We start from the raw sequence: 22,069 nt of genomic DNA, 5'->3' as shown, positions 1-22,069 counted from the left end.
AAACTTGTTAAACAGCACTGCAAGGATAAATTCAACAAAATCCAGGATGTGAGAAACAACAACAAAGGTCTGTTTCTTAAAAAATTAAGGAAAAAATTTAAAAGGTGAAGAGAAAACCTACATACTAAAAACACTGGATTTGTCAGCCAATTTGAAGCAGTTGTAAACAAAATAAAAACCTTTATAAAACCTGGGCAAATGTGGGCTTTTACTAGTTAATATTAAAGTGACAATTTTTAAGATATGACAAAGATATTTTTAAAAAGATTCCTTATTTTCTAGGGATACATACTGAAACACATATTAATAAAACCATATAAAGTCAGGGATTTAATAAAAAATAATTCAGGAAGGGTGGGTAGATGAAAAGATGAGCTATGTAGCGGTAACTGTCATGGTTGGTTGATGAGAACATACTGGCCTACATTTGTATTTGTCTAGTATCTTCCAATATAAGGAATTTTTATTTATGTCATCCTATTAAGTTTATTTATTTAAATCATCTCTACACCCAATGTGGGGTTTGAACTCAGGACCCCAAGACCAAGAGCTTCATGCTCTTCTGACTGAGCCAGCCAAGTGCCCCCGAAGAATTTTTGTTATCAATAAACATTCAAATTCAATCAAGTAGAGATGATAGATTTACCAAGAGTTCTAATTTAGAACCATGTATTAAAAAAAGATAAACTGAGAAAAATTTACATCCTTTTTATAAAACGTTAATAGTATCTTCAGAAACTACTTTTAAGTTATTGCCTGTAAGAGGTTAAGAAAATCATTAGTTTAACATAAACAAACATGACAAATTCGTAAAGATTTAAAAATATATAAACCGATATCCAAAGAATTCTAAATATGCCTTGTCCACCTGACAATATAAAATAATTTCAGTTAACTAGTATTTTACTTACATTTTCCATATAATTTGGCTTAAAGCCCTCTTGTTGTCGCCTCAGTTCCTCCTGTTCTCTGTGTCGGATCATTTCTTCCTCACGGCGTCGATGCTCTTCCTCATGTCTGAAAGATTTTCAAATAAAAATTTCAGCAGAGTTGACATGTAAGCTACCATCAGGTATTTTATTCCAGGTAAAACAAAATCATTTAACGAGTTACTTGATACAAAATCTGTAAATGATGATTGACTTACTATATTTACTTTCCTTCTTCTAGTTTGCGCTAAGCCTTTAATAAACCAAATAACCCAAAGAAATAAAGTAACTAGAATAAATCAAAAAATAGAGTAATAACATGTAACTAAGATGGTTAATATATTTATAGTCAAGAAATCAGGAGTCCAAGAGCTCAAACATGTATTCTATTACTGTATAAAGAGAAAAGCCTGGGATCTATCGCTGGCATAACAGAGTTCTTAAAGGCACTCAGAACCAATCCTGATAGAGACCGCTACAAAGAACAAAACTGCCTAGTCAAAAAAAATCTGTGTGTGTCAAAGGAACCCTTAACAAACCCTCTCTCCCCCATTTTATCAACCCACTGAGGAAAACTTCTGGAACAGGTGTCAGCCTACCATCTGTTGTTACAAATTAAGTGTTAGAAGACAATCATTTACTTAATGTCTATAGCTACCTTTGGGCCAGAGCAGTGCTGAGTAGTTGAGACAAAGACCGTATGACCTGCAAAACCTAAAATATTTACTATTTAGCCCTTAGCCCTTTCCCAGAAAAAGTATGGCAACCTCAGCCTTAGAGGTATGTGGAAGAAAAAAAATATTGAACTATATGTGTTCAGAATTACAAATAAGTCAGTAATTAGTTATGACTAAGAGAAAAAAACCTACAAAATAATACCGAATAGATTCACATTATACTGGCATTTATGTCAATGCAAATTCAAGTATATATACCCTCTACTCAAAAAACAATTTCAAGAGTGAACACTATACAATACTGATGTCCTCTCATTGTCTCATTTTCTACATTGCTTTTGTAAGTACCTTCCTACACTAAGACTCGAATTTCAAGATACTGTTGTTTCCTGTAGAAGGCGTCCCCAAAACCAAGTCCATGAACTAAAAAAAAAAAAAAAAAAAAAAAGGTGGTATTTCCCACAGACAACAGAAAACCCAGCTGTTAGAGGAGTTTGGGTCAGACCACAAAGCAAAAATGTTCCTAAGGGATTTTAAGCAAAATCTAGACTATTTTGAGATTCTTCTCTAAGTCCCCAATACACATTTCTATTCAGATAAACTGAATTTCAAATAAAGTGGGTAATCTACTTCTTAGACATTAACACACTCATAAATTTTATGGTAAAGAAAATATTTTCATATTCACACAGCTGAAAACATATATAGGTAGAGGTAAAAATCCTCCATCCAAAAATTCCACTACTACGTATGTTTTGAAACTGATTTTTCCTGATTTCAAAAAGGGTCCATATACAATTATTATATTACTAACAGGATCTGGGACAGCACCCAGCAACCAAGCATACCGGTATTTCTGCAGTAAGATGAACATTCACTTTTCTGAAAATAATAAAGGTCTGACAAGACCCCAACATAAATGCAGGTCAGGTTTTCTCATCAAATAGGCTCCTATCAGATCCTGCCACTAAATGATACATGAAAAGCTTTTGGTTTTCAAAGTTTTTTTGGTTTCAGAATTACAACAACAAACTTATTCAGGGATAACTTAAGACATGTATTAGAATTTTAAATGGGCAAGTCCATTTCCAATAAACTAAAAAGAAATATCTACATAAACGTGCAAGAATATATGTACACATAGATATACACTGTGGCATTAAAGGCAAGAAGTTGAAGACATGATCAATTATAAATGGGAAACAAGTATGGCTCATTGATGCCAAGGAACACAAAACACCTGTTACAAAGGCACATTTGCATTTACTGAAACAAAACAGTATCTAAAATATAGCTGTCACAGAAAAAAGCAAGTAAAAAAACAGCATTCCTATTACTGATTTTAAAAATCACCTGTATGAGCACAGAGAGCAGTAGAAAAAGTTTATATCATACTGGGAATAATCTGAGAAACAGGACCATTTACTTTACATATATATCATTGAGTTTTGCTTTATATATGTATTGCCATGAAATTAAAAAAAAAACAAATGAAGTATTTTAAACAAAAATTTGTAATGTACTTCTCCCATTGTTAAAGCAACTTTTTTCTGATAAAACGTGAGAACAGATTTACAAATCAGGAGTAAAAATGTAAAATCATTTAAAAGTTATTTTTTTCCTTCCAGTCCTCTGTCCATAAATTCAAGAATTTCTATTTTGTTTTTAAATAAGTTGATGCCACACTAACAATTCTATAATCAGAACTTAGATAACATTCACATATTCCCTATCTTATACACACACACACACTTTTAATTTTTTCTATTTCACAAGATGCTTTAATGAATATTTTTATATGTATATTCAATGTCTCTTCAGGTGAAGGATAGATAACTTCCTAGATAATAACATTTACAAATGGAACTAAAAAAGTATGACAAATTTTAACATCCTTCATGTTATAACTAATTGGAAATAGATAAAACCTCAATTTTACAATTTAATTTGAACCCACTAATTATTTTCAGGTCTCATATATTTTTCTAGGATTTTGATCTAGAAAGTAAGCTATGATATAACTAATGGATAACAATGTCCTGCTACTCTTTGTTTTAGCACTATGCTCTCCACACCTATTCAAGGACTCAGTACAGAAGATATTTATAACAAATGGCATAAAATGAGCAGAAGGGTAGTAAGAGAATGAAGAAATAAATAAACTATTCAAGTGGCCAAGTCACAGCTTGAACTAGCTCATCATCCCTTGTCCTAGTATTCCTTCACTGCCACAGCCTCTGAAAAATTAAGTGACCTACAAGAAACCCAGCAATTTATTTGTAGCACTGAAAGGAACACTGGAAACCTGCATACTCCAAATAAATTATTTCTCTCAAAATATACTTTCTTAAGCCAGTTTTGTCAATGTTCTAAGGTCAAACAAAAAAGCAGAGTCCACACTCCTGGCTTGTTAACAATTAAAGCAGTCTTGTACAGCAGTAGCCTCAGTCAGCTATATTTCTTCAGTTTAACTGCTATAATTTTAGTTGCTTTGTCTTGCAAGTACAGGATATATTTGACAATTATTAGTGTAAGTTCCTAGACACATTCAGTCTTTCTTGGTCTTTCATGAACTTGACTTTTTTTTTTCTAGTGGCAGATAGGTTTCATTGAGCTGGGCTGGGGAAGAACAGGATCCTCACCCACAGCAGAGGGTAGAAGTGAGGTTGAAAATGAAGTGTGATTTGTGCTAGAATCACAGGTTTTGGCTATGCTGAGAGCCAAGGGCCTGGTTAGCTGGGAGGTACAAAGTCTGACCTCTCCGTTGATTCTATCTGCAGGTACAGCAGAAAAGGCAAAAAGCCTGACTTTCCTGCTGGTTGCATTTGCAGGAGGAAGCCGAGGGGAGGTAAGGAGTCCAGAAACTGGATTCATGGAGCATAGGGAGGAAGTCCAGTCTGCTGGTTACTATGTTCAATCTGCTTTTTTAAGTACAAGGCACCATGAGGCTGAAGAACCTCTGTCTGGGTGGGCTAAAAGTGGCCCGGCACAGCCTAATGTAAAACTTTTCTTGAGCTGCAAGAAAAGCTCGTGGCTTCTCTTCCTGTAGGACCAAAAGCTTCTCCTACAACTTCAGGAAGTGTTCCTTGGTCTCCTCTAGTGACATTCTCTTTCAACTCCTTTTTCTTCCTTCTCTCCTACTCTTCCTCAACTTCTGTTCTATCATCTTGGACACGGCTCCTTCCTCCAGCAGACCACATTCCTAGCTCCATCATGTGCCACTGCAAAAACCAGGCAATGGCACTGGAAAGCTTGGGGGCATTCCAGGAATGCAGGCATGGCACTGTTGGGGGTACTTGGGCCATGGGAGCCCTGCTCTGTCACTGACTGCTAGAACTTGTACTGGACCTGTAGGGCAGCAGTTTCTCAGGGTGTACCATGCCCAGCTGAGGCAGAAGCCCACCCAGGTGGTGCCATAGTCAGGTGTCTAGCACTTGCCACCCTGACTTCCTAGCCTTGCAGGAGAGGTCTACCATGTACACAGAGCCAGGCCACGGTCTCCAGCCTGGGTGCACAAAACACCTTCCCCACTCGCCTCAGAGTGAACCTGACACTTTTTTAAAGAGAACTGATAATTTTGTACAACGTCATTAATGAGGATTCATGTTATATTTCCTCATGGACTAGCCTGAGGTTATAAATTTTTTGCCAAAAACTCCCACAGAAATGACAATGTATCTCTCTGACTGAATCGTATCAAGCAGTTCCTGGTATTGATGTCTTACTACAGGTGATATGAACCTTAATACATGGTAATGGTGCTGTCTATCGCTTCTCCACTTTACATTTACTGTTTTTCCATTTGTACCTAATACAAATGAGTATTCAAGTTGTGTTTCTCAAGTTTCAGGAGAAACTTGAACATTGGTCAGTAAATCTTACCTGTAACTTTTTATTATTTATGTCTGTAACTAATTATTACTATAGTGTTTGTCCCACTGGTGATTTTTCTCTCATTCCTTCTATACTGATTAACTGGAATTCTACTATAAAAAGAGTTGTTCATTCTCTTCCATTTATTTATTCATTTAATTATTTACTTCTATCAGTATGGATTCATGGTTATACGCTTTATTCTACAGTTTAAAATCTAATACTACAATTTTTTATTTTGTTGCTGAAACTGTTCCAACTTTGGCCATTTAGGAGCACCTTCAGTTTGCCTCCTGTGTAGTTTCAGTATGCCCCATGTTTTATGACTACAGGCCTACTTTGTTTTATTCGGTTTTGCTTTACTGTGCACTACAGATACAGTGAGTTTTTTTGTTGGGTTTTTTTTTGTGTTTTTTGTTTTTTGTTTTTTTTTTTTTTACAAATTGAGGGTTTGGGGCAACTCTTCATCAAGCAAGTCTATTGGCCCCATTTTTCCCAAAAGCATTTGTTCACTTTGTGAGTCTCTGTAGCACATTTTGGTAGGTAATTATCACAATATTTCATTGTTATTATTATATTTGTAATGGTGATGTGTGATCTTTGATGTTGCTTACTACTGTCATTATTTTGAGACACCACAAACCATACCCATATAAGATCAAACATTATCAATAAATACTATGTGTGTTCTAACTGCTCCATTAACAAGCTGTTCCCCCATCTCTCTCCCTCTCATCTGTCTCCTTCTCTGTGGGCCTCCCTACTCCCCGAGACACAACAATATGGAAATTAGGCTGATGCCTAGACCTAGAATGGTCTGAGTGTTCAAGTAAAGAGCTGCATGTCTCTCACTTTAAATCAAAAGCCAGAAACGGTTAAACTTAGTGAGGAAGTCTTGCCCAAAGCTGAAAAAAGCCAAAAGCTGGGCCTCCTACAGCAAACAGTTAGCTAAGCTGTGAATGCAAATGAAAAGTTCTTCAGGGAAACTGAAAGTGCCACTCCAGTGAACATACAAATGATAAGAAAACAAAACAGCCTTTTTGTTGAAATGAAGGACTTTTAAGTAGCTGCACAGAAGATCAAACCAGACACAATACTTCCTTAAGCCAAGACCTAATCCAGACCAAGGCCCTAATGCTATTCAATTGTAAAAAAGGTGAAAAAAGTGAGGAAGCTGCAGGAAAAGTCTGAAGCTAGCAGAGATCCAGAAGCTGCCATCAAGTTATCCAGAATATCTAGCTTAGATAATTAATGAAAGTGGGTACACTAAGCAACAGATTTTCAGTGTAGATTAAATAACCTTATACTAGAAGAAGATGCCATCTAGGACAGTCAATGCCTGGATTCAAAAGATAGGCTGATTGTCTTAACGCTGTTTGGTGACCTGAAGATGAAGCCAATGCTCACCAACCATTCTGAAAATCCTAGGGCCCTTAAGAATTACGCTCAATCCAATCTGCCTGTGCTCTATACATAGAACAACAAAGCCTGGATGACAACAAATCTACTTACAATGTGGTTTACTGAATATTTTCAGCCCACCGCTGACATCTACTGGTCAGGAAAAAAGATCCCTTTCAGAATACTGCTGCTCTCTTGACAATGTGCCTGGTCACCCAAGAGGTCTGATGGTGATAGACAACAAGATTAATGCTGGTTTCATGCCTGCTGACACAACATCCATTCTGCAGCCCACAGATCAAGGAGCAAATGCAACTTTCAAGCCTTATTATTTAATAAATACATATTATAAATGCATAAATTTAATAAATACATTTCATAAGGCTATAGCTGCCGTAGACAATTATTCCTCTGATGGACCTGGGCAAAGTAAAATGAGAAACTTCTAGAAAGGATTCACCATTCTAGATGCCATTAAGAACATTTGTGTTTCACAGGAAGAGGTCTATCAACAGGTCTATCAACAGGAGTTTGGAAGAAACTCATTCCAACCTAACCCTCTGGATGCCTTTCAGGCTGAGGGGTTCAAGACATCAGTGAGGGAAGTAACTGCAGATGTGGTGGAAATAGCAAGCAAATTAGAAGTGGGGCCTGAAGATGGGAGCACATAGCTGCGATCCCATGATAAACTTTTAAACAAATGAGGAGCTGCTTCTATGGATGTGCAAAGAAAGTAGTTTCTTGAGATGGAATCTACTCCTGATGAAGATGCTGTGAAGACTGTTGAAATGACAACAAAGCACTTAAGCATATTACATAAATGTAGTTGATAACCCAACAACAGGGTTTGAGAGGACGGACTCCTGATTTCTTTTTTTAAAATAAATTTACTTATTTATTTGACAGAGAGAGATCACAAGTAGGCAGAGAGGCAGGCAGAGAGAGAGAGGGAAGCAGGCTCCCCGCTGAGCAGAGAGCCTGATGTGGGGCTCGATCCCAGGACCCTGAGATCATGACCTGAGCCGAAGGCAGAGGCTTAATCCACTGAGCCACCCAGGTGCCCCTGGACTCCTGATTTTGAAAGAAGTTCTACTGTGGATAAAATGGTACTAAACAGCATTACATGCTATAGAAAAATCCTTTCTGAAAGGAAGACTATTCATGAAGCAAATTTCAATATCATCTTATTTTAAGAAATTACCACAACCACCCAACCTTCACCAACCATCAACCTGATTAGTATTTAATTAAGGCATGCACTTTTTAAAAACATAATGCTATTTCACACTTCATGAACTACAGTTTATAGGTGTACATATTAACGTGCTGGGAAACCAAAGAACTCATGTGACACACTTCATTGTGATATTCACTCTAAAGCACTGGTCTAGATCTGAATCTGCAGTTATCTCCAAGGTATGTCTGTAAGAGAGGTTTGAGAGGATTCCTATTCTGAAAGAAGTTCTACTGTGGGTAAATCCTATGAAACAGCATCACAACTAGAGAAATCATTTGTGGAACAAAGTCAAAAACCGCCATAGCCTTCCCAACCTTCAGCAACCACCACTCTGATCAGTCAGCTGAAAGAGAGTCCAAAATTGCCACAGGCTTCCCAACCTTCAGGCAGAAGCCCATCAACATCAAGGAAAGACCTTCCACCAACAAAAAGATTACAATTCGCTGAAAGCTCAGATGACGGTTAGCACTTTTTATCAATTAAAGTGTTTTTTCATTAAGGTGTGTATATTTTTTTAGACCTAATGCTTTTACACACTTGTTACACTACAGTGTAGTGTAAACATAACTTTTACATGCACTGGGAAGGCAAAAAATGCATTTGATACACCTTATTGCTATATTTGCTTTACTCCAGTGGTCTGGTACTGAACCTGCAGTATATGAGAGGTATACCTATACTCTCTTATTCCCTGGTACAACATTCCAGGCTCATGCTGGACTTTTTAGTCCAGGAATCAACTACTCCTCCACAAAACCCTATCTCGTTTTATTAGAGAATGGTGTTTGGAACAAGAATCTGGGCCCTCTATGTGTGCTGTTACTGAGACATCCCATCATTGCTTCTAGGTAGACAGGAGTTATGGAATGTATGTATGTATGTATGTATGTGAATCTACATATATACACACGTCTGTACTTCTCTAAGTTAAATACCACTGAGTTCTACTGATAACCTTGGTCCCAATTCAACATCACAGGATTCATTTTAGTTTTAGCCTTTCTCTCTTTTTTCTTTCTCCAACAATGAGAAACCCGTGTTTCCTTATCTATATTTACTGATCTGTTTGCTCAAAAAAGTATATACATTCTTTTCACTAAAGACCTGATCAAAGTGGGAAAAAAGTACATACAAAAAAATAGTTTCAGAACTACTAACCCATATTCCTGTGAGAAACACATTAACCAGATTACCAAATATATTGCTTTTCTTCTAATTGGCCTATAGTGTCCAGTCAAGATAGTTTTCTCAAAAGTTACGGAGGTTTCTTATTTTCTTCCCCATCCCTTTTCAGAGTGTTAATGTTATTTACTTGAAATGCAATGTTATTTACTTGCAGTTGCAATTATTCATTTGTTTGTTTTTAAAGACTTTATTTTTAAGTAATCTCTACACCCAACGTGGGGGCTCAAACTGACAATCCCAAGACTGAGTTGCATGCCCTACTGACTGAGCTAACCAGGTACCCCCATTTGTGTGGATTTTTTTTTTTTTAAGATTTTATTTATTTGTTTGACAGACAGAGATCACAAGTAGGCAGAGCAGCAGGCAGAGAGATAGGGGGAAGCAGGCTCCCTACTGAGCAGAGAGCCCCATGTGGGGCTCAATCCCAGGACCCTGAAATCATGACCTTAGCTGAAGGCAGAGGCTTTAACCCACTGAGCCACCCAGGTGCCCCTGTGTGGATTTTTTTAATGCCTTCTTATGATTCTCCCTCATTGTCTGGTTAAATTATCACTATTATTTTTTTTTTTGGCAAGTGAAGGATAAGATTATTAATTCTAAAAGCATAATTGTCAAATATAAATAAAAGGGAAATATGGAGTCAGAGTTTTATATTTGGGAGGGAAGGCTTCTTTTTCTTTGTACAAGTAGAACACACTTTAACATACTTACATAACATACTTACATACTTACAACTGTTAACATAAAAAAGAAAAAAAACTAAGATGAAGAAATTGCAAAAAGGTCCGTTGTGTAAGGAGATTATATGGGGAATTTTATATAATAGCGTTTCTCAAACTTTATGATGCACACCAATCATCTGGAATACTAAGCACAGGTGGTGGGGCTCTACCCTTATAATTTCTGATTCACAAGCTGGGGCATATGGGGGCTTATAATCAGAATGCTGACATTTTCTGCCCAAATATCATAATTTGAGAATAAGTAATTTAGAGTAAGGAGCAGAGTAACTGCAAGACAGAAACATATACACATTGATAAAAGCAGGTACAAAATTAGAAAAAATACATTAAAATATACTGAATACTACCTATCTCCAGACCATAAAGACACTTGACATCTATTCAAGGCTCTTTGCATTCTTTTTTATTTATTTGCCATAAGCACCTTACTTTCTACCACGAGCACTTACTACTTTTATAACACCTTAAAAAACAAAACTTTGAGGGGTGCCTAGGCAGCTCAGATGGTTAAGCCAGGCTCCCAGCTCAGAGGAGGTCTGCTTTTCTCTCTCCTCTGCCTCTCTCCCTGTTCATGCTCTCTCTCTCTGCTTCAAAGGAATAAATAAAATCTTTAAAAAATAAAACCAGGGTGCCTGAATGGCTCAGATGGTTAAGCGACTGCCTTCAGCTCATGTTCCCACTAGGGTCCTGGGATGGAGGTCCACATCCGGCTCTCTGCTCAACGAGGAGTCTGCTTCTCCCTCCCTCTCCCTCTGCCTGCTACTCCTCCTGCTTGTGTTTTCTATCAAATAAATAAATAAATAAAAATTATAAAAATCAATAAATAAAATAAAAGCACAAAAAATTTGGGGGCATCCAGGTGGAACAGTTAGTTCAACATCTGACTGTTGGTTTCAGCCTGGTCATGACCTCAGGGTCCTGAGATTCAGCCCCCTGGCATGCTCAGAGGGGAGTATGCTTGAGATTCCGTCTCTCCCTCTGACCCTCCACCCCACACTTGCTCTGTCTCCCTCTCTCAAATTATTTTTAAAAAACTTTTATGGGTGCCTGGGTGGCTCAGTCCGTTAAGCATCTGCCTTCAACGCAGGTCATGATCCCAGGATTCTGGGATTGAGCCCCGTATCACGCTCCCTGCTCAACAGGAAGCCTGCTCCTCCCTCTCCAACTACCCCTGCTTGTGTTCCCTCTCTCTCTGAAAATTAAATATTTTTAAAAAGTTTTTTTAAGGGGCACCTGAGTGGCTCAGTGGGTTAAGCCTCTGCCTTCGGCTCAGGTCATGATCTCAGGGTCCTGGGATCGAGCCCCACATCGGGCTCTCTGCTCAGCGGGGGGCCTGCCTCCCTCTCTGTCTCTGCCTGCCTCTCTGCCTACTTGTGATCTCTCTCTCTGTCAAATAAATAAATAAAATCTTTAGAAATAAAAAAAAGTTCATTTAAACAAAAAACCAAAACGTTAAGTTTTCTTTAATCATAGTTCTGTTCATAACATTTCCTAACTATTTTGATTTTTAACAACTTTTAAGAGTAACATTTATCTCATCATATTTCACAATTAAATACTGCTAGTACAAGAAAAGCTGTTAATTTTTTTCTTAATTATTTTTTATAAAGATTTTTATTTATTTGACAGAGAGAGATCACAAGTAGGCAGAGAGATAGGGAGAGAGAGAGAGAGAGAGAGAAGCAGGCTCCCTGCTGAGCAGAGAGCCCGATGCGGGACTCGATCCCAGGACCCTGAGATCATGACCTCAGCCGAAGGCAGCAGCTTAACCCACTGAGCCACCCAGGCGCCCTGTTAATTTTTTTTTATACATCTTGGATCAACCACTCCTCAAAGTCCTTACTCAACCTAGAAGACTTTAAGGTGCCCATTTTACACTGAGATTTAAATACCCATATCCTTTATCATGTATTCCACTCCCACAAATCTTTTTTTAAGCAAATTATCAGAAGCACAAAGATATATAAAAGCATTCACAACAGTATTATACACATGGAAAAACTAGAAACTGAAACTAAAAACTAAAATGTCCATCTCTAGAAAAATGATCCAGTAAATCACAGTACATTCTTACAACAAATTATATGTAATACCTAAGCCCCTTATAAGTTCACAGTGAATGCAATCAAATGTCCATAACCAGCTTAAAAAAATCATAGTTCCAAAAATTATGATAATTTATAGAGTGATTCCCAGAGTACAGTCAAAATATAGACACATTTTGTTATTTTTTCTGTATTTTCCAACTTGTACAACTTATTTATAGTAGGCAGTAGGGAATTTTATTAAAAACACAATGAAAACAACATATATTCACATATGTTCTTTTACCTCAGTTGTATTTGCTTCCGTTTTTGTAACTCTTGGTTTCTGAGTTCTTCCAAGCGTCTGAGTTCTTCTTGACGCCTCATGAGATCTATAAAATATTGATTACACATTAATATTTTTACCTTCCCGTTCTGTATTTTTTAAATCAGTAATCACACAGATTCTCTATTGCTGGCAATACATTTAGTAATTTATTCATACTCATACACCTAGCTTTTTTTGTATATTATTTTATAATGGAAGATTATAAGCTATGTAATTAATCAAATAAGTATCTTTTCTGGACCTGTTTCTTCATCTGTATGAAAACAATAAAATTTATCCTTATGTTAAGAAATTAAAATGGGTAGTAACTGTTTTAATGTAAAGCCTGAAACATACTAAAAACAGAATAAATGGTAGCTACATTTTCATATATTCAGCTGGGAATATAAAGCCCAGAAAGATGCCTTCGGAGACATGAGCAGAGGGCACATAAGAACAAACAGTAAGAATAATGGGATACTGTTTAACTTCCAAAGAGTATCTCTGCCAGTAAAATTAGCACAAGACTCCTCCCACACAAAGTCAGTTTCTTATGAAAAAAGGCAATGAGAGAATTCTTTTAAGTGGGGAAGGGCTGAATTCTGATACTAACAAGATTATTTTAAACAAGATGAACAGGGACACCTGGGTGGCTCAGTGGGTTAAAGCCTCTGCCTTTGGCTCAGGTCATGATCCCAGGTTCCTGGGATCAAGCCCCGCACTGGGCTCTCTGCTCAGCGGGGAGCCTGATTCTCCCTCTCTCTCTCTGCCTGCCTCTCTGCCTACTTGTGATCTGTCAAATAAATAAATAAAATCTTTTTTAAAAATTTTAAAAATAAACAAGATGAATATTCCCACAGTCACCAATCCCTGCCATATCATCAAGAACAGGGGTTCCAGAGTAGTATAAGATTAGAAAAAGTACATCTGTTTTGCCCATGTGCTAAAAATCTTTGGATTATCTTACCAAACTATGTGTGCATACACACATGGATTAAAAAATATTGGAATACTCTGGGTGGCACAATTATTGGTTGCTTTTACTTCCCTTTCCTCTTATCACATTATCTGAAATTTCTAATGTAAACATAAATTACCTCAATTAAGCATTTCTTAATGAAATCACTATATCAAAAAGTTATATAACAATATACTAACAGTTACAGTTATTCTACGTGCCAATAGCCCTAATAATATAACCATAACAAAGTAGGCATCATAACCCTAACAAGGTAAACATTATCTTCCCCATTTTAATGACTAAAAACAGACTGAATTATGTATTACTTATGTCAAAGAAAAAAGATTCAGATTTATCAATGTATTATAACCATCCAGCTAGGGTAAGGTAGTGACCAGGGATTCTAACAAGATGCCTCAAAACATTTAGCTACCTTAAAAACCATCAAAAACTACTACAATGATTTCTAACACTGAGACCATTAGTTGTCAACCTTAATTGCTTTTTAGAACTATCTAAGTACCTTTGAACCAGACCAATTAAATCAAAATCTCTTGTGATGGAGACATCAGTGTTTTTTTGAAGCACCAGAGCTGACTCCACTGTACAAACATTGAGAACCATAAAACTATTAGATAATTGCTTTAGCTAGAGAAACCTAGTAGACACCAAAAATATATAATCTGCTTATATTCCTAAGGGGAAATGCTCCAATAAGCCAAAATGTAGAAAGTGTACTATGATCATTAATTATCGAAGAAAAGCCTATCCAGTATATCCTGTAACAATTTTGTCATGGTTTTGCAGGTTAGCTGCTCTTAAATGAGGGACAAATTACCATATGTAATAATGTAAAAATATGCATTACAGTTTCTTCCAGGAGTAAGAAAAAAACATAAACATTTGTTTTCTGACAAATGGACTTTCTCCTTCTAAGCTGTGCCGGTTGAGAAAACTGCTTTAACCTCTCAGGTAGTATTTCCTCATCCGTTAACACTGATGTAATATAGCTCAAAGAATCCAAGAATAAAGTTTTCATAAAAGCACATTATCCAATTTAAGAGCACTATCAACTTAAAGCAAAACTACCATTTACATTTAGTAAATTATTTCTTTTAAGTTGCTAATATCTGAAGTTCCTGAAATTTCAATAAAGCTTACATATTTGTACAGTACCAAAGTAATATCCTTAAGGGGGAATAAGTTACCAAAAAATATATATAATATATATACTTTTCTTAAAAAAAAAAAAAAATCCAAAGGCATCCATCCATACACATAAAGACATCAGCTGCAGCACTACTTATTACTAGGCCAAAAAATACGTAAAAATGCTTTCCTAATTTAATGACAAAGAACATAAAATTACATCTATAATTTCAATATAATATAAATATATGGGAATATACAGGAATAAAGACAAATTTAAAAAGTTTGATCTGGACTGTGTTTTCTCAACTCATATATACTCTCTGATCTAAGAGTCTATTTTCCAGAAATACAGGAATCTATAGATTTTAACGGCATATTTACTCCCAAAGAAAAGCTGAAACACTATGCTATTACAACAAGATGTATCTTAATTACTAGAATGAAAAGACGGAAAAATATAATAAAGTACACTAAAATGTTAGTAACAGTATCTAAGTAGTAAACACCTTAAAATTCCTTCAACATTATGTTTAAAATTTCTCTTAACAAGGGATGCCTGGGTGGCTCAGTTAAGCATTTGACTCCTGATCTTGGCTCAAGTCTTGATCTTGGGGTTTTGAGTTCAGGCCCTGTGTTGAGCTCCATCCATTCTGGATGTGGAGCTTACTTAAAAAGAAAAAAAGAAAAGGAAAAAATTTAACAAAATGTCTGGGGCAGGGTGGGGGGCAGGGAACACATCCTGGGTTAAATTACTGGACTTGACTTAAGAAGAAAGTATCCACACGTACACCCCAATGTCTATAGCAGCAATGTCCACAATAGCCAAACTATGGAAAGAGCCTAGATGTCCATCAACACTTGAATGGATAAAGAAGATGGGGAGAGATATATATATACAATGGAATATTATCAAGCCATCAGAAAAAAGAAATCTTGCCATTTGCAATGACATGGAACTAGAGGGTATTAGGCTAAGTGAAATAAGTCAGAGAAAGACAACTACCACATGCTCTCACTGATATGAGGAATTTGAGACACAAGACAGAGGATCATAGGAGGAGGGAGGGAAAAATGAAACAAGACAAAACCAGAGAGGGAGACAAACCGTAAGAGACTCTTAATCTTAGGAAACAAACTGAGGGCTGCTGGAGTGAAGGAGGGTGGGGGAGATGGGGGTGCTGGGTGATAGACACTGGGGAGGGTCTGTGCTATGGTGAGCGCTGTGAATTGTGTAATACTGATGAATCACAGACCTGTACCCCTGAAACAAATAATGTATTATATGTTAATAAAAAAACAAAATAAATAATAAGAAATAAAAAAAGAAGAATCCAGATCAAGTCACTTATGACACAGAAAAAAATTCAGGCTTACTTCAGAGAAACATCCCCACAGAAACATTCAATGTTAGAAGACAGTGAAACATGCTATCAAGTACTTAAGAAAGGAAGAGAGAAAAAGATCCGTGAGTTTCAAGCACCAGTTTAAAATATAAGGATCATAGATAATATTTTAGAAGACACAGACTGCAAGGAATGTTGTTTTTATGAACCCTTCCTTAAATCATGAGGATAAACATCAATCAAATGAACAGAAAAGTCATGGCTCATCTATTTAAAGTAGGGTTAAGATTTCAACATGTGAGGATTATCATGAAAAGAACATTAAGGTGAAATGAAAACATGATACTGAAGAGTTATGTGCACTTCCCTGTTCCCTCTAGCATTATCCATAGCAGTGAACGTATGGAAACAACCTAAATGTCCATCAACGAGTTAATGGATAAAGATGTGGTGTGTATACATACATACATATGTACAATATACATATGTACATACACACAATATACATACAAACACACACAGACACAATGGAATATTATTCAGCCACAAGAAAATGAAACCTTATGTTTCCAAAAACATGGATGAACCCTGAGGGCATTACAGCTCAGTGAAATATGCCAAAGAAAAACAAATACTGCTTAGAACTTACATGTGGAATCTGAAAAACTCATAGAAACAAAGAAGTAAAAAAGTGGCTATCAGAGGCTGGGAAGTGGGATAAATAGGGAAAGGTTGATATAAAGGTAAAAACTTTCACCTGTAATAATAAGGCCTGAGAATTCAACATACAATGTAGTGACTATAGTTGATAATACTGTATTGTGTAATTGAAAACTACTAAGTAAAAACTGAATGTTCTGCAACACCAGAAAAATAAACAAAATCAGCTTTTACACTAAAAAGAAAAAACTTGGGGTGCCTGGGTGGCTCAGTGGGTTAAAGCCTCTGCTTTCGGCTCAGGTCATGATCCTGGGGGTCCTGGGATCGAGCCCCACGTTGGGTTCTCTGCTCAGCGGGGAGCCTGCTTCTCCGTCTCTCTGCCTGCCTCTCTGCCTACTTGTGATCTCTGTCAAATAAATAAATAAAATCTTAAAAAAATAAAAAATAAAAGAAAAAGAAAAAACTTAATGTCATAAATGTAGACAAATCAGATGCAAAATAAAATCTGAGAGGAAAAGAGAATGAAGGAGGAATAAATTATGCCTATTTCCTTGTTTTTTTTTCCCTTCAGTAATGAGAATCAAAAGACACTTAAAGGCAATTCACTTCCTCTACTTTATCAGTACAAGGGCATACATAAACAGCAATAATATAATCCTAAAATTCCAGTGGTGGAAGAGGAGAGAGTAATAACAAATGTATGGCAGTTAATCTCATCTACTGAAAGTTTATAAACTATAGGAACAAAGATAATACAAAAATAACCATGAAGAAAACTCGAACTGCTTCCTATGCTGATGATCAAAAACAGGGAGAAGGAAAAAAATAACCTATAATAGTAGAATGGAATTTAGATATAGAAAGGATTAAATAAACATCAGCAAGGTACAAAAGTACAATTATTAAAACATATTGGTGTATCTATTAAGAATTAAGATTTACAAAATTAAAAAAAAATTTATAAAATTTTGCTACGATCCATACATAAATATCCACTGAAGCACTGCTTTTACTAACTGGAAAAAGAACCAGATATCAATCAACAGAGGATAAGTTAAATTAATCATATCCATTTAACAGTATCATGTACCCATTTAAAAAATGAAGCAGATCTTCTGTAGAAAGTACAATAGCAAGGTACAGAAAAAGATAAATAGGGGATTTTTGGGTTATAAATACATATACATACCTACTGACATAGTCAAGTTTTCTTTTCATTAAGGGATATACAAAAGAAACTGCAAAGTACAAAAGAAACTATGATTCCTACAAGACAGTAGAAAGTGGAGGAAGGAAGGGGAGGAGACACTTTTTCTATATTATTTGAGTTTCCTATTTCCATGATAGGTGAACTAAAGAGCTGTTTCTGTTTCTGCACAGCAATAGAACAACGATTACCTAAAGTTCCTCCTCGACCTGAATAAATCCTTCAAAATGCTGTATGAAATATAAAATTGTAGAACGAAAGTATAAATTTTTAAAAAAATTTTACACAAACACTAAAATTTATCACCTGCAGACTTTTGCCAAAATACAAGATGTACTTCAGCAGAAGTAAACCCAGGAGTAGGCTACACTACACAATGTGCTTTTCTAATACTATAAACCAAAATATTGTTAACAGGGGTTATAAAGAAACACACAAAAAGCAATGGAAAAAGAAAGTTCATGGAAAATAACTTTGCAAAATTATTCTGCTTCAAAAGTTAGGCCTTAGGGATGAGGCAAATCTAAAAGCTCAGAAGAGCTTTATGAGGCCAAAAGAAACGTTCTTTGTCAATACTATATCCTCAAATATCAGTGTCTTCTACAGCTGACATTAAAAAATATGTGAAGTAATGACTATTACAATATTGTTTGTCATCATCAGCAACAAGTATCTTGTAGTGCAAATGCTTCCATATTTAATCAATGTTATGTCCTAACTATAACATGACCTTAGACAATGGCAAAGTGCCCAGCAGGCTATGAGTAGAAAACAACTCATATTGAACAGAAGTACTAGAGTAATCATGGGGCCCAGGAAATTAAATTTTTAAAAATTTCCCAATTCATTGTGATGTATAACCAAATTTTAAAACCACAAAACCACCAGACTAAATAACCTTGAAGATCTCTCTTCCATCTCTAAGCAGTCAATGATTCTATAATCTTATCTTACAAAACAATTTAAATTTTTCTGCTAGATAAGAGACTTACATTACGTAATATAAGTGAGTTCAATTTTCTTAGAAGAGTGAACTTACAGAACTGCTAAGTTTAGCATCCAAGTGAAACCAGAAATCTGACTAGTTTCTATTGTTTCAGCAATTATTTAGTGACTTGATCATATATTCAATAAATATTTACTGATCAGAAAAAAATAAAAAAATTAAAACAAAAAAAAAAACCCAATAAATAAATAAATAAATAAAATTTTTAAACAAAGAAAAATAAATTAAAATAGAAGAAAAAATAAATAAACCCCAGACTTTTAGGAATCAAGAATCTAACAAAAGGACTGAAAGATGAATGATCATATTTTTCACCTTTAAAAGAAATACTGGCTCTAGTATTAAGAAGAGTTCAGAGGAGACCAGGATTAAATGACAGCCTAGTAAGAAGGTTACTGAAGAAATCTAGGCATCCTGGTGCCTTTATCTCTAGGGGTAGCCAAGAGAAAGTAGGTACACTGAAATGCTAAATTAAAAAAAAAATTAACAGCCAAATAGAAAGCAATCAAATGCTTATTTTAAGAAATATAAAACCTACTATGGATAGTTGAAAAATGAGTGAGAGGAATAACCAGAAGAAATTATTTGGAGAACTAAAGAACAGAAAAGAAAAGAAGAGATAAACAATAAAGAAAGATAGGCATAAAAGGAAACCACCAAGAAGATAGGGGATAAGTGAGCTTCTAGATCTATTTAAGCAACTTGTCATGTTAGGTATTTGACCAGTGACTATGAGAACAGATGATCACCCACTAAGACTGCTCTTAAAGGTTCGGTGAGCTCTGTTTCAAATGTTTCAAATATTCTTGCCAACTACAAAGAATTCAGTCTGCATGAATCCCCATATTTATCAGCACACATGAATCTTTTTCACTCCTGCCAAAGAATATCCGTCTGTAATCTGTAATCTTCTGACCCACAGTACAATCTTAAATAGCCAGAGTTTGTCATAATTCTTCTTTCCAATAAACAATATCTTTTTTTAAACTTTTTAATTCCAGTTAGTTAACATACAGTGTTATATTAGTGTCAGGTGTACACCAAAACAAAATCTTGATATGTGATTTATGTCAAATCTACACACCCTGAGGTGCCCTTTTTTTCCTTTTTAAACACGGGGCTTAAACTCACAACCCTGTGATCAAGACCTGAGTTGAGAACAACAGCAAGACACTGTGGGGCGCCTAGGTGGCTCAGTCATTGGGCATCTGCCTTCAGCTCAGGTCATGATCCTGGGGTCCTGGGATCAAGCCCCGCATGGGGCTCCCTGCTCAGTGGGAAGCCTGCTTCTCCCTCTCCCACTCCCCCTGCTCGTGTTCCCTCTCTCACTCTCTCTCTTTCTCTTTCTGTCAAATAAATAAAATCTTTTAAAAAGAAAACAAACAAACAAACAAAAGGAATCAGACACTTAACCAACTTAGCCACCCAGGCACCCAAAAACTTATTTTAATAAGATATTTTTGCTTTTTTGTTTTTTTTTTTTTAAAGGAAGTTCTCTTGGAAAAGGGAGATTTTGTTTCCAACTAGCTCAAAACTCGTAACAGGCAACTTAAATAACAGGTATCCCTGGGAAATATAAACAAGCCTTAAAAAAAAAATCATACCATATCTACATGAAAACCCATTTTTACCTTGCCTCATTAACATTAATTGGTGTTCGTGCCTAGCTGCTTCCATTTCTGCTTCCAGTTTCTCTTTGGCTTCTCTGATGTTTCTATCAACCTGCTCACGCTGCTGCTTTTCCATTTCATCAAGAGCCTTCCATCGAGATGCATACTCAAATTCAAAGGTTCCAGGTTGAGCAAAACGTGGTGGCTGTTCTCTTTCCCTAAGTTTACATTTGAAAACATACAGAAATGTATGTTTAAAAGTCAAAACAAGTATGAATAATAAGGACTACCATTTACTAAGCAGTTATAATGTTCATGGCACTGTGTCAGGCAAGTAAGAACTCTACATGATTTACCTCATGGTCAATATTATGAGTTTAAGAAACTGCCCAAGAACGCAGCTAGTAAGAAGAGAACCAGGACTCAAACCTGAGCAATCTGATACTACAAGCTGCACTCCCCTAATTATCACCTTTAATAAGGCTTTCTGATTTTCACTCAACAAATAATTTTACATAAGACAATCTGCAACACATGAAACAAATATGCCCTGAATAGTCTAGATCAAATTTTTTTTCTAAAAGTATTAGCTTTTAAGCGTAGTAATAAAAGCAGATAGTTGAGTGTTACGTGCTAGATTAATAGGCAATGCCAAAAAATAAAGGCTTCACTTATAAATATGTCTGTTAATTGTTGTACCTCAATTAACCTTAGCACAGTATCTGGAACATTGTATACAATTAACATTTATTTCTTGAACGAATAAAAGATCAGCGAACAAATGACCAAAAATTAAGAAAAAAAGAAATTTATGAATGTACCTGAAATTCAAAGAATTTTTAATTATTCTTGTCTATCATAGCTTCTATAAAGAAATATTAATAAAAACATAATCCCTATCCTACCAGTAAAAGTATAGATGCCTTATAATCCTAAATTTTAACTTTTATTTTGGGGAAAATGGGTAGGCAGACAAATTTGGGAGATAAAAAGGGAGGCTGTCACAGAAGAAAAGATATAATAACAAGAAATAGCTTTAAAGATTTTTGGAGGCACATAAGGAAAATCAAAGTTAACCGTGACCTGGTATTGTATACCTAAAAAACCAACTTGGACTTTTTCCTTTGAAAACACTGACTGGAAAAGGCAAAGGAATAGAGGGTGGGGATCAACCACCTACTAATTTTTCTCAAAGAATTATCTGTCAGTAGTTCCTAAATCAGACTTTGACTATAATCATAAATATTAAAAAATCTTCATTTTCTCCAATATGGATTTAAGGATTTAGAATTAAATTTTGAATCATGTTGCTTGGGCTTTGTGAATATTCCCTTCTGAGCATAACTCTTTAGTAGCAAAACTGGACATATAATGAGATCTTGTAAGGTTTGCTGGGTAATTAAATCATTATATAAATAAATATCCCTATATGCATATAAATTCTACTTTCTGTAACACCCTTGTAATTCCAGTTTTCTGATTCTTGAATCCCAAAGTATGCTCTAGTTCAAATTTGTAATGGTAAACCATAACCCGAAAAAAAGTCAAGTGACTAGGAAATCATAGTAAGTCTTTGAAAAATAGCGTTATATGAGATATTAAAATGGTTCTGGATTACTAATGATTATACTACTGATCCTTCTCCCCTAAAATATTTTCTTCCCTTGCTTCCAGGACACACTGCTGGTTGATTCCCCACTACAGCAATGACTGTTCCCACTCTTGTCTTTGCT

The 22,069-nt window shown here is 35.7% G+C and overlaps 1 protein-coding gene across 2 annotated transcripts in view; it reads right to left on the bottom strand.

Moving 5' to 3' along the window:
- Nucleotides 1-22,069, bottom strand: part of PSPC1 (paraspeckle component 1) — a 101,793-nt gene that overhangs the window by 53,415 nt on the left and 26,309 nt on the right. For both annotated transcript variants that reach the window (XR_013966530.1, XM_080798292.1), the window contains exons 4-6: nt 20,358-20,554; nt 12,377-12,461; nt 912-1,017 (exon numbers count right to left, since the gene is read on the bottom strand). Coding sequence is in view for 1 of the 2 variants with exons in the window: in XM_080798292.1 (XP_080654418.1) it covers nt 912-1,017; nt 12,377-12,461; nt 20,358-20,554 (388 nt within the window). In the remaining variant the exon portion in view is untranslated. The remainder of the gene's footprint in view (nt 1-911; nt 1,018-12,376; nt 12,462-20,357; nt 20,555-22,069) is intronic.

This window comes from Martes martes (assembly GCF_963455335.1).
Source record: "Martes martes genome assembly, chromosome: 3".
Classification (NCBI taxonomy): domain Eukaryota; kingdom Metazoa; phylum Chordata; class Mammalia; order Carnivora; family Mustelidae; genus Martes; species Martes martes.
This window is presented reverse-complemented; position numbering and strand designations above follow the sequence as displayed.